This window comes from Arachis hypogaea, chromosome 19 (genome assembly GCF_003086295.3).
Source record: "Arachis hypogaea cultivar Tifrunner chromosome 19, arahy.Tifrunner.gnm2.J5K5, whole genome shotgun sequence".
NCBI classification, from domain to species: domain Eukaryota; kingdom Viridiplantae; phylum Streptophyta; class Magnoliopsida; order Fabales; family Fabaceae; genus Arachis; species Arachis hypogaea.
In genome coordinates, this window is record NC_092054.1 from 150667864 (window position 1) to 150681739 (window position 13876).

Below are 13876 nucleotides of genomic sequence, written 5' to 3' on the forward strand. Positions count from 1 at the left end.
AAGTTTATCTTTTAATCCGTTACATCCCTCGAGCGTTGTGAAGTTGTGTTTCAGAGAGAATCAATCAATTGGATTAACAAAACAATCGATTGAATTTTAGGTTTCCATGACTCAATCGATTGGATTGAGCTTCATCACAAAACAATCGATTGAAATTGCAAGGCAGCATAGTTTTCGCAAAAATCAATCGATTGGGTAATATAAACAATCGATTGAAAGCTTTAAATCCATATTGCTTTGAAGACTTCAATCGATTGGGCAACACAATCAATCGATTGAATTGTGATTCCTCAAGTTGCTTTGAAGCTTTCAATCGATTGGTAATATGGCTAATCGATTTTGATTTTATATAATTATATATTACTAATTTACTATTAGATAGCCACTGGAGATAATCATATGGATAGAAAGTAGAGTCATGTAGCGCTACACCAAGTTGAGGAAAAGAAAATAAACTGCATTAATAAATGAGAGTAGGACTTAAAAGAAGCCACAATAAGAAAGAGTCATTAAGCAATAAACATGGAGTTGATTTAATCAATAGTCGATCCATATAAGAAACTTGGAAGACCTAAATGGGAGGGCGAAACTAAGCTTTCATGATAAACATAGCAGTTCAGAAGACCTGCTTTGTAAAGATTTGGATGCGATAGCTGGCCAACATTTGCATTAAACATAAGTAATTTGCAAGCATTGGAATAATAGTAAACAACCAGAACGTCATCATTTTCCATGATGTACAAGACTCTAAATGAATGAAGCCGTGGGAATTCATAAGCCCGGGGTACATCATGCTCCCTAGGTATGGTGAGCAACTTAGTCCAAGACTCTTGAACCCCATGCTCCTTCATCTCCCACAAAGCCAAACGACTAAAGTTTTCATTGAAACAAACACAAAGGTTGTTCCTCAAGACACCCAACATAGTATAGGCACCAGTACTATAATCGTAATCAACATGATCCATATTAGGCAGGGACATTGGGCAACAATTCTCGTTGGCCAAGTCAAAGGAAAGGATAACCCATTCTAAGCTGTTGTTACGAGTATGAGCTACCCAATTGAGAGTGCCATTCACAAACTTCCCTATCGCCTGCCGGGGATAAAATGGAAGATCTTGAATGATGGTTGTCCAAGACTTCGAACCAAAGGTGTGAACTTTGTAGCCGAGTGCCCAAGAACCCTCAAGAAACTTGTAATTATCATGCACGTGATCATAGCCAAAACCATACATGTAACCCCAGTTCATGTGCCCCTCTTGCCGAATTTTCCACCAATCGGAAGCCAATCTGGTACAAGGGTTCCACAATCTGATGGATTCCCAGAGTCTATTACCGCTGATCAAGGCGAGGCAGAACAAGCCATTGCAGGAACCCAAGATACGCACGTCATCATCCATCTGGAAGCAGGCATCCTCAGTAGGCGGGGATGGATTCTTAAACAGAGACTGCACCGAGAAAATTCCGAATCCGCGATCAGTTTCCAATAGGAGTTGTGGGCGAGTCATGGTTGGATCTGCTGTTGAGCGGTGAAGGTGGTCGCTGGCGAATTTTGGGCTGGAGATTAGTGCATTCCATGATTTGCACACAATCTTGAATTTCACAACGGAACTCGCCGGAAGCCTCACCAGGATCTCGGGGATGATATCGTCCGGAAGGATCCGCAGTGTCGAAGAGAGGTGTTTGTGCCGCTTGTCGGTGGTTCCGAGCAGGTTCCCCCTCATTCTGGAGAAAGAAGGGGGCGGCGCGATTAGTATGCAACTTGGGACGGGTTGGTATTTTTAAAAGTTGCTTTTATTTTTTGACTTTAAAAGGATAGTCTTAGAATTTGCATAAACATTGGATATTGTTGTGATTCTCTCTATTCCTTAGAACTAACTCAGCACTTTTCTAGGCTTGCTTAATTATGGTGGAAATTTGAAGTTGCATACAAATTTACTCTGCTGAGTAAACAAAAAAGTGGAAATATTGTTGCTCATAAACCTACCAAGTCTTTATTTATTGTTCACCACACTATCACTATTTTATTCAGGTGTAATGAAACCACATGGATTATATCGTGAGCACAAGGGACTAACAGAAAAAAAATTTCTGAAAAATACTTGTTTTTATTTATTAAAAAATATAGATAATGGTAACAGGTATGATTGAACTTCACTATAATTTTGATGAATTAAATCTATTCCATTAACTTTACCAATCCAAACAAGAAGAGTTCATTAAATTCCCTTGAAACTAGATTTTACTCCACTCCCACTAGCGCCAATTCAAACGTAGCACTAGTAAACCAACACCAATTTACTAATTCCTCATTATTTCAAAAGATTTGGATGGCAAACTTTTTGTTAATATATAATGTAATCAATACTATTGGATTGTGGATGTCTCATGTCTGTAAAAAGAGTCATCATTCATTCAACTAAAAAGAAGCTTAGAGAAAATAACAAACAAAACTGAAAACGGTCAAGAGAGCATTTAACAACCAAAAAGCAAAGTTGGTATGTAAAAACATTGTCTGCCTCTTCAACAATATCTAATTTCCAAAAGCCAAAATATAACAATTTAACGCTTCTTGGAAACACCAACGGTCTTTCCCCTACGCCCAGTAGTCTTGGTGTGTTGACCGCGAACTCGGAGGCCCCAGTAGTGCCTCAAACCACGGTGGTTTCTGAAAAATAGTGTCAACGTGTGTGTCAATACAGGAGCTAGAATAGTTCATGAAGAAAAAGACATACAGCAGCTAGAATTTTTAAGTCAACCAATGCATAAGCATATATTAACCACAGCTTTCCCTGAATATAATGTGTTTTGAGGACTGGCAAGAGAAAAGATAGCTAGTGTTGCATCATATAATGACTTATTTGTACATCTTAAGAAATTATTGTAAACCGTAATCTTGTAATGGAAAAAGAACACCATGATTTTAGATCAAATCATGCAGGATAGTCAAATCAAATACACACTCATGAAAAGCCATTGAACTAAATTGAAAAGACGAAGATTCAGATAACTATATCTACCAGGTAATGAGGATATTTTGTTCCGTCTATGATAAAAATATATAATAAGAATAGAAATAAACAATCACACCATCATAAAATGAAAAGAGCAAGTTAACAACTAAACCAAAAACCATACCAAAAATCAACTGGTCCATTAGATATCATGTTAGCACAATATCAAACAGAGACTACATTCAACTTCATCCAAAATTACATTGAACAAACAAACAATTAACATCCATCCCTATCCGTAAATTCTAAATAAAGATTCAATCTAAATCAGACTAAATTAAAAAGTTCATTAAAGAGTTATGAGTGAGACCTGATTTTCTTGAGTCTCTCCAAGTCATCCCTGAGCTTCATGTCGAGGGCGTTGGACACGACCTGAGAGTACTTGCCATCCTTGTAGTCCTTCTTCCTGTTGAGGAACCAGTCTGGGATCTTGAATTGCCTTGGGTTGGCAACCACAGTCATCAGATTATCAAGCTCAGCAGCACTTAATTCACCAGCTCTGCCCAATCAATCAACAACAACAGAAACATACCCTATCAGATAACCTGGCCTTATATCCTAAAGTCTATAGTCTATAATTTCAACCATTAGTAAGATAACTAACGCCACAACTTATCTTATGATATCATATACATATACATAAACATATAAGGTACCTCTTGTTCATGTCGATATCGGCCTTCTTGCAACAGATGTTGGCGAATCTCCTTCCGATACCTTTGATGGAGGTCATAGCAAACATAATCTTCTGCTTCCCATCTACGTTTGTGTTCAGAACACGAAGAATGTGCTGGAAATCCTCGTTTGCCACTAGAGACTACATTACTCAAAAGAGAGAGAAAGAGGACAATAACACAATCATCATACTGCATTCTAAGCATAAACAAGGCAAAGGTTGGTTTCAAAACCCTTGATTTCAGATCAAAGGCTAGTTTTTTTTTTTTAAAAAAAAAAGGCGATGGAAGTTCACGTTTGCAAGATAGTTGAAATCAAAACCAGAAAGTTCTCAAAAGAATCAAAGACATATGCAGAAAGAGAAGAAATTTGGTACCATGGTTGAATGAAGGGAGATTCAAGGAAGTTGGATGTGGCTCTGCTCCGCGCAGCTGGGCACGACGCCTCCTTTGCTAAAACCTCCGCTATTCCAACTGCGCAACGCAATAGGAGGAGGGTTTCTTCTTTTCTTTATTTATTTGGGCCTTAGTGGGCCTTAGTAAATCTAGATCTGGGCCATAAACATGGGCTTCTTGTTTACACCATATTCATAATTTCATATAATATCCTTCCTATGTTTGGGTTTCATGTCTCCAATGGCCCTAAAACAATGTGGACATTTGCTAAATTTGTGCTGCATTATCTTAATTTTTTATATTAAAAAGTTGAAAAAGAAAAATAAGCCAGGCCATCCTTATCGCGCTTGATTTTTATTTAGTTTTTCTTTGGATTTTAAGTCTATTTTAATATTAAAAACACAAAAAAAAAAAAATTATGAATCTCAGAAAAGTGTTAACACATACGATTTGTTTGGTAAATTTTATGTTCAGTGAATAAAAAAAAAGCATGTATTTATATTTGTAATTTTTAAAAATTAGAGGGGTTTTTAATATCATCCAAAGAGATATTTTTTAAATCAATTTTTATTTTATCAAAATTTAAAATTCAAATATAATTTTATATAATAATAAATATCTAAATTTATGTTATATTTATATCTATTATAGTCTTTTAAAATTAAAAAAATTCTAAACACAATTATTTTTATTTTTGTTCTTTATTTATTAAAAAAACAAATGTTATCATTAAAAAATTGTTTTTTCAAAAACTAACTTTAATAAATTATTTTTAAAGAATAAAAACTTTTCAAAATAACCGTAATATGTGAATACAAGTTTTATTTTTATTTGAAGTGGATAACTCAACTAATTAATTAACTAAAGTCATAAATAAAATTCAAGGGTAATGAAGCAGAACACTCTAATAAGTATTTATTTAGTAATAAAAAACTCAGATGTGTTCAGTACCAGTTAACCCTCTCGACTTAGGAGTTGGTTGTTTTTTCGCTTAACCGAAATTATTCATTAAATAGCTACATTGGCATTAAGTACTGGATTCAACTTTTGGTCCACCTTCAACGAACAAAGTATCAAGTAATGCGATGCATGGGCAATAATAATCAATCAATCCACATTATGAAAATCGATTACCACCAAATCTATCTATTCTTTTTAGTGGTCAATTGAAATACGTGGCAACACGACGTGGCTCCAACTTCTCCACAGGTTAATATCCAATCAATTGTCACAACCATATATTATATCTCAAATACGTGTAGCTCCCGAGTATGACCTAATTTCAGTAACTTGTTTCATTCATATCAGTAATATTAATACTTTTGAATAATCAAGCCTTGTTATGAATTTAATTAATTCTACATCTTAAGTAGAATGATATTTTAATAATAATAACAGTAATTTAGTAAACAGTATTTGAGGGAAGGGAGATACCGAGAATCCGAGATAGGCACAGCAAGCAAGTGACATCAAGGAATATGGTGTGATTTCTCTTGGTGAAGACTAATTAATGTTAACAATAATATTTGTTCATACAAACAAATGTTTTATTATTTAATTAGAACTTAATATTGTTAAATATATCATGTTTAAAATATAATTAAATATAGAGAAAAGGACAAATAAATCCTTGACTTTTTTTTCGTGGACATTTTTGTCTCTAAAAAATAAAAAATACATTCATGTCTCTGACCCCTCTAAAATGTGGACAAATATACCCCCCGTTAAACTTCGTCTGTTAGTCCCGATGGAAAACGCTGACGTGGCTCCCGTGGCGCTGACCTGGACGTAACGGGATGACACATGGGCTATACCTTCTGAAAATAGGACGTATTAGTCCCCAGGCTCCAAAACGACGCCATTTCTCTCCTACCCCTCCATCTTTCAAATTCTTGAACCCTAATACCTGGAATGCACAGAAAGCGGGTGAACGAAGAAAGGGAGCATTTCGTCCCATGGCATTCGATGGGGTATCATCTAGCTCGAGAAGAAGTGGAGGTGGAGGAAGAGAAGAGCAATTTGCTGAAGGCTGGGTTCGTAACGGGAAGGATGACAAAGATGGTGTCTCACCAAAGTGCTTCTGTGGAGAAAATGCAATCATGTTCATGTCGAAGACGAGCAACAATCCTAACAGATTATTTCTCGGATGTTCGTTTTATAAGGTATGTAAAGCAACTATGTGAAACTCTGTTTGTGTTAGGGTTTATCCCCGAAACCAGAATTTTTGGTGAGTTCTGTGAACTGATTTTGTACAAGTAAGACAACCATATTGTAAGTTCTTTCTGTGGTTAGATGAGCACATTGCAAGGCTTGGGAGGAGTGATACAAGGGACTGGAGAGAGAAGGAAATTGGTGACATTAAAGAGCATGAATGAAAGCAAGACATGGAAAATAGGATCAAATTTTTGGAGAAGAGGATAGTAGCTTTAAAGATGAAAAAAAATCCAACAGGGTAGTGCATATGTGTGATTTTAATTGTCCTTATTGTTGCTGTTTTAAGTTGTAAGAATTAATCGATGGTTGAAAACGATAAATGTGATAATTTGTTCCCAGAAAAATTGAACATGTCCTTTTTATACATGTATCAGTTTTTATCCTGTATGTTGCAATGTATGATTGAATCAAAGCTGGCCAAATTACAGATAATCAAACATCCAAGAAGTGACATTAAAGCTGTGAACGTAAACATTAATCATTGTTTCTGACAACCCAAAAAAAAGAAGACCAGTTTGATAATAATGTGTGCACATGTATGGCATGATACCATTAACAAGTTTTTACTTGACCAATAACGGGCTAAACAAAAAAAACAGCTAATAGAAAAAGGATAGTTGTATTTGAAATTTGCCATTAAGAATTACAACAGCACACATTTATCACAAAATAACATAATGGCATGATGCTTCATTCCTTGGAATCCTTAGATGCTGACACACATGGTATAGTTGGTGGTGGAGCCTCCTGATCATGTGCAGCAGTTTGTGTGCTAGATGGAGTTGGTCCTTGGGAGACTTCATGAACTGGTGCTGCCTGCTGTGTGTTAGGTGGGGTTAGCCCTTGACCAAGTGGAGTTGGTGGCCTGAAAATCTTCTGCTTTGATCTGAAAATCTCCTGATTTGAAGCATCCTGGACATAGTAGTCATAGTAGTTAACAATTTAGAATGAAGACATATTAGTCCCTCAGGAGTAATATACTACGACAGATCACTCCTTGAAGATTGTGGTACTAAGACAAAATAATATCTGATGTTTCTAGTACTAAGACAGTTTAAACCCTGAACTACTTAATGATATGACAAAATTGTTGCTGGAGTAGATATTCAAGGAAACAATGTTATGACATTAAAGTGATCTTACCTCTGGTGGTGGAGCTGATTGTGACAAAGGAAGCACAACTAGTGTTTGGGAGGTTCTATCTCCCTCCTTCTTAGGTCGCTTTGTCTTCGACTTCCAATTGGGGTTCGAAGGAGCTCCCTTGCAAGTTTTGTAATTGTGGCCCTTTTCACCACACTTACTGCAAGATATAGAGAATGGCCTCTTCAATTTACCCCCTTGCATTAGTGGCTCAGCAGGATCTTTCTGCCGATTATGAACCTTTGGCCTGCCAATTCCCTTTTTGATGATGGGTGGGTCTGGCTGTGAGAATTCAGTTCTGGGCCAAAATTCTGCACTTGGCACTGGTTTAATGCAGTGTGCATATGTCCTACGGATTGACTCCATACACAGCCAAGGATGGACATAGTCTTGTGGCATGTTACATCTCTTCCTAATGGCAGTATGTGCATGAATGCAAGGCATGCCTGAGATATTGAAAGAAACAGGTTTTAATGATGACAAAATAATTAGTGCTAATAACAACAAAACTCTGCAATGAATGAATTAGAATGATCACAGATGTTACCAGTAAGTTGTCATTTGTTGCACGAGCAAGTGTACTTAATGAGGTCTACACCCACCTTGCTTACTTTGCGATTCACCTCAAACCTTTTCCGTTCATTGTAACTAACCCACTCAGCCATCCACTTAGTACTAAGGTTGATTAACCTCTCCATCCTCTTTTGCTGGACTGGTGCTAGCTTTTCAGTGTGGTTGTCCAGGACTCGTTTGTGATTCATCATCCTCCTCATCAGGTAACACCTGATTTCTTCACACATGGTGAGTATGGGCTTAGTTCGGTAATTCACTATCTTGGCATTAAACACCTCACACATGTTATTTGTAAGGCTATCAACCTTTGGCACATGGAAGAAATAAGCCTTAACCCAAGTTTCTGGCTCAAACTTACTGAGGTATTCCCAAGCACCTTGGTTCACTGCCTTCATCTTTTCCATACATTCCTTGAATTCCTCAACAGTAGTGCATCTAGCACACTCCCACACAATCTCTCTGATGTACAAGTCCTTGAAGAGATTTATGAAATTCTTCCACATGTGCATCACGCAATTACAGAGCTTTGCATGTGGCATGACCTCCTTTAGCGCAGGGAGTAAACCCTGCATTGAACGAGGGCAGGAAACATTTTCATAAAGGAATGATATACTAAATGAAACTAATAATATTTGAAGCAAACATATTGATTAACCAGGATTATATCTTACCTTCTATTGGTCCGATATTAAGGTCCAGCCATGGATGGCATTGTCTCCTATGTCTCCCTGAAGATTTGTCAAGAACCACTTCCAGGCATCCTTGGTCTCAGCCCTGACAACCCCATATGCAACAACGTAGAACTGATTGTTTGCATCTTGAGCAACTGCTGCTAGAAGCCAACCCATGTAGTAGATTTTCAGAAAACAACCATCCAAGTGTAACAACGGCCTGTACCCATCTTTGAACCCTTACTTACAAGCATCCAAGCATATGTATAATTTATCAAATACAGGAGGTGCTTCTGGAATTGGCATGAGCTCCAACCTGGCCGTTGAACCTGGATTGCTTATAAGAATCTGCTCACAGTAGTCCCTGCTCCTCTTGTATTGTTCCCTCTCGTTATTCATGATCTTCTCCCTCGCTTCCACTACTGCTCTGTACACCATCTTAGGGTGGGGACATAGTAAAAATTTCTCCCTTAGGAGTTCAGTTGCCTCTCTTGTGTTCATGTGTGGTTGGATTGCCATCCTCCTTTCAATTTTCTTGCTAAGCTAATGCTGATCAGTTGCATTACTCCCTAAATTCCTTGCACAAATATGTTCTTGCTGGTACGTCTTAACTTGATAACACTGCAAGATTTTGTTGTAGGACAAATGAACTAGGAACGGACACTCCTCATCCTTGCAACCCACCCTGACCCTCTCCTTGTCGTTCTTGATCCACTTCAGCTCCCTCCCATCAGCAATAAATGAATCTTTTACCACCTCCTTAAACCTTTCAACAGTAGCAAACCTCGTTTCTAACTCAAATCTGTCCTCATCATGAGCATAATCATCATCAAACTCATGAAAATTCCTGTTGTTGCCTTCATCCTCGGATGAATTGGGTGTATGCAACTCCTCGAACTCATACTCAAATATGATTTCCTCCATTTCTGTAGGGACTTCGTTGACATAGAATCCACTCGCCACTGTATGATCCAGCTGCACACCAGGATCATCACCACCACCTCCTTGATCATTCGGCCCATCAGCCTCCTAACCCCCAACTTCACTACCCGTCCTAGCATTAGCACCTGCATTATTTTCTCCTCTTATTTTCACCATTGTTCCATGCTGAACCCTCTTATTTCCAACCTTAGATTTTTTCTTTGACCCTTGCCTCTTTGAAACTGGCTTCTTCGGGGTCACAATCTTTTTTTTATCCTTCGTACTTCTTTTTATCTTGCCAGTTGCCACCATCAATCCTGCCATTAGTATCACTTTCAGTACTATCGGTCTCAAATCCAGCTGGTGGAGGTTTGTACAGCACATCTTCTATAATTTTGTACCCGTCATCTGATGAAGACGATGTCTTCAATTCCTCTAAAATCTCATCTTGCCAGCATTGTCAACCACCTCAGGATCATCGACTGGGTGATCAAAGTATATGTGGAACTCAGAAGTCTGTTGGTTCTTCAATATGTTCTCTCGCATTGCATTGATCCCTGCATCCCCAGTTAATATGCTCAGCCCAGACTCAATGTCACTACTTATTGGATCATACCAATATACTTCCTTGTATGACTAGTATTTCAAACCCTTAAATAATATTACAAGGTCTCCGAAGTTCACAAAGTCCAGGTCCATCTCAGGGACCTCTCTTCCTTTCCATTTTGATAAACCAGGGATCTATCACTTTCTCTGAAAAAGTTACCTCCATGATGAAAAATCGGCACCACAAAAACATCAACCATCTGAAATTAACCAATGATCAACAATGTGTCATTCCAAAAACCAGTTACCAAAATTACGAACGAAACCCCTTTGCCCTAACACAATCCCTCCTTCTAATCCTACGCACAACGTTTTGCAAAAACGTTTTTCCACTTCATTACACCACTGTTACCCACACTCTCTACATGCACACATACTGTCTTCATCCTTTGTTTACACAACAATAACCAAAACTTTAACGCTAAGTAAGACGATCTTACCTTCTGACGAAGACAGCAACTATGAACTCAACAAAAACCTTCTTCTCAGCCTCCCACAGCAACTTCACCACGCACCGATTGCTCTTCTACGTAGTGTAATTTTTGGAGGAAGAAACAGGGAGGAGGGAGTTTGATCGTCTGTCTTCTTAGGGTTTTCCAGTAATTCAGAAAATCAAACATGGGTGTTATGGGTATTGCATATGGGAATTAAAGTGTGTTTGGAGGAGTGGAAGAGAAACGGCGTTGTTTTGGAGCTTGGGGACTAATACATCCTATTTTCAGAAGGTATAACCCATATGTCATCTCGTTACGGTCAGGTCAGCGCTACGGAAGTCACGTCAGTGTTTTCTGTCGGAACTAACGGACGGAGTTTAACGGGGAGTATATTTGTCCACATTTTAGAGAGGCCAAGAACATGCATGTATTTTCTATTCTTTGTGGACGAAAATGTCTGTAAAAAAAGGTCAAGGACCTATTTATCATTTTTCTTAAATATATTTTATGTAAAGAACATAATAAAAAATCTAAAACTCTCGGTGAACCTAGACAATTTCAGCCCTCCATACAAATAACTTTAGTGCGTATGAGCATAAAATGATATTTCGTTATTATTTATTTATTTCTATAAATTTAATTTTAATGTATTATTAATATAAAATAATTTTATACATGTATTTAATTATATAATATTATATTAATAAAAATAATTATTTTTTATATTGATCATGTGAATAATTATTAAAAAAATAAATATAATTATATGATTATATAAAATATTTTATATTATTATTGTATCAAAATTATATTTTTATTTCTATAGCAAAAAATGCACATGTTTTTAAAATGAGAAAGTTTAAAGATTAGTATTTTTATTAAAATTTGATCAGCACTTAATTAATAAAAAAATAAATAATCTTACATTATTTGATAAAATTTTATATCATTAAAAAAAATTAATAATAATTAATTAATAACTATAAATTATAAAAAAGGAGAATATATATTGAATCTCATGACTCTTGGGATGGAATATCCTTTCTTGCCGACACCTCAGACTGTTGAAATTGCAACTTCCATTCAAATGGGTCCCACTCACCGCCTACATTATCCACTTCCATTTTTTACAACCCTTTGCGCTTTTATCACCTCCAAAGTAAAATAAATAAATAAATTCAATCCGAAATAAAAAGGTTAGATAGAAGTACATATATAAAGGATTTTTGTTAAAATAATACATGTTAAAAATATTGATGTAATTTTTTTTCTTATTGAGTGACCATGACTCAATTTAAAAATTAACTCATTGAATAATATTGTCATATTTATGAAAAAATTGTTGACATTGTATCCTCAACTAAAATGGAATAAATGAATAATACACATCCTTCACAATTAAGATTGGATCAATTGATGAAGAGAGTAAATAAAGTAGATATAATAATTCCAAATGTAAGTTTAATATTTTGCTTTTATGTTTTTAACTAAAATCAATTTATATTTTCCTCTTTACTTTTATAAATTGTTGAGACACACAAATTGCCGTGCACTCGTTTGAAATGAAACGAACAACCAAAATTACAACTAATTGAAAAGGACATGTAGGATAATTCTAATGGATAACATTACTTTTGAAATGTTTGTGTATAACAAAAATATTATATATCTAAGTGTGTGTATATATATTCTTCAGTTCGTGAACGAAATAATAACAAAAATGAAAGTTTAATCATTTTCAAGAACTAGTAATAATAATATCAAACTTTAATTATCTGCACTGTTAATACAACCCTATATAATTAAATGACAATCTCTATATTGTAGTGTACGCGGGAATAAATTCTAAACAACTAGATATTATTGTTTCACATGTATGTACGTATATATAAAATATCCTTATATCTATATATATAGTATATGGCCCAAAATTAAATGCAATAATGCAATGTGTACCGAATAAAAGAAAAGAAAAGGAAATCAGTTTTGATCGGCTTAGTGGTTAATTAATCTATTTAAGTAAGTGTTATAAATTTAAATTTTATTTTGTATATATAATAATTTATTTGTTAATAATAAAATTTTAAATGGAGTTCTGATTTACAATAAATTAACTATTAATCTATTAAAAAATATCCTAAAAAAAAAAAAGAAAAACAGAAAATTTTCTTCTAAACTTATAAAGCATTAATAGAGACCCAAATTTTCAAAGCTTACCACTAATATCATTAATGGCCCCTACCAAGAAAGAAGGAATTTGCCTACCCAATGACACATGTTTGTCTAACGTTATGATCATATATCCATCCTTTTTTGTTTTTAAGTAAGTTGCTTCCACCACGGTGATAATATATGTAGATAACTCGTGTAAAATAATAATAACAAATAAATAAACAAAAGTTTAATTATTCTGTTAATCTTTATAGTTTTGCAAAATTTTTAATTAGGTTCTCTATATATATATATTTTTAATTGAATTCTTACACTAAATTTTTTTTTTCAATTAAGTCTCTTTTGATAGTAATTGACTTAATTGTATAAGGACTCAACTAAAAAAAAATTGGTGTAGAGACTCAAATAAAAAAAAAAAATATAGAGACTCAATTAAAAAAAAATTGATATAGAAATCTAATTAAAAAAAATATAAAAATCTAATTAAAATTTTCACGAAATTATATGAACCAACCGAATAATTAAACCATAAACAAATAATCAGGATGAAGTAAATTGTGCTATTTTCATGTGCTATATAATCTATCACACCATTCATTCTTTATTTATGCAGATATATAAGAACAAATATAAAAAATTAATTTTTTGTTAGTAAAATTTTTTATTATAAAATTATGTTCTTAATCTTTAATTTTTTGAAAGTCTCTAAAATTTAGAGTAAAAACTTCAAAAAATTTAACTGATATTAATTAAAAAAATTAATACTCTAATTAAATTTATTCCTAAAAACAAAGAAAAATACTAAAAAACTAATATTTAAAAGCATGGGTTAAAAATAAGAATGTTTAATACCTGATCTTGTCTAAAACTTTAATTTGACTCAAATCCAAAACATATTTTAATAGGTTCGATTTTGTTACTTTTTATCTGGTTTATTTTTTGGTTAGATTCGAATTATACATGGGTTGCTTGACTGGCTCAAAGTAATTTTTTATAATAAAAATATATATTTTAAAATAAAATTAATCATATTATAATTTTATATTTTAATTATATTTTTATAT

The 13876-nt window shown here is 34.6% G+C and overlaps 2 protein-coding genes across 2 annotated transcripts; both read right to left on the reverse strand.

Annotated features, from left to right (window-relative positions):
* Positions 1–436: 436 nt before the first annotated feature.
* On the reverse strand, positions 437–2154 carry LOC112779075 (F-box/kelch-repeat protein At3g23880-like). Its single transcript, XM_025823333.3, has one exon. The coding sequence runs from the start codon at positions 1719–1721 to the stop codon at positions 534–536; it is 1188 nt and encodes a 395-aa protein (XP_025679118.1). The 5' UTR covers positions 1722–2154; the 3' UTR covers positions 437–533.
* Positions 2155–2322: 168 nt separating this feature from the next.
* Positions 2323–5062, reverse strand: LOC112777109 (small ribosomal subunit protein uS13z/uS13y/uS13x). The gene is made up of 4 exons (XM_025821394.3): positions 4063–5062; positions 3668–3828; positions 3322–3510; positions 2323–2665 (listed from the first exon to the last, which is right to left on the reverse strand). The coding sequence occupies exons 1-4, from the start codon at positions 4063–4065 to the stop codon at positions 2560–2562; spliced, it is 459 nt and encodes a 152-aa protein (XP_025677179.1). The 5' UTR covers positions 4066–5062; the 3' UTR covers positions 2323–2559.
* Between the last annotated feature and the right edge of the window lie 8814 nt (positions 5063–13876).

What these genes read in the sequence shown, in the direction of transcription:
- LOC112779075 (XM_025823333.3), bottom strand. Translation starts at nt 1,721, where the DNA reads ATGAGGGGGAACCTGCTCGGAACCACCGACAAGCGGCACAAACACCTC.
- LOC112777109 (XM_025821394.3), bottom strand. An exon ending in GATATCGACATGAACAAGAG is followed by an intron (nt 3,511 to 3,667) that starts GTACCTTATATG and finishes TTGATTGGGCAG; the next exon opens with AGCTGGTGAATTAAGTGCTG. An exon ending in GAGAGACTCAAGAAAATCAG is followed by an intron (nt 2,666 to 3,321) that starts GTCTCACTCATA and finishes ACTATTTTTCAG; the next exon opens with AAACCACCGTGGTTTGAGGC.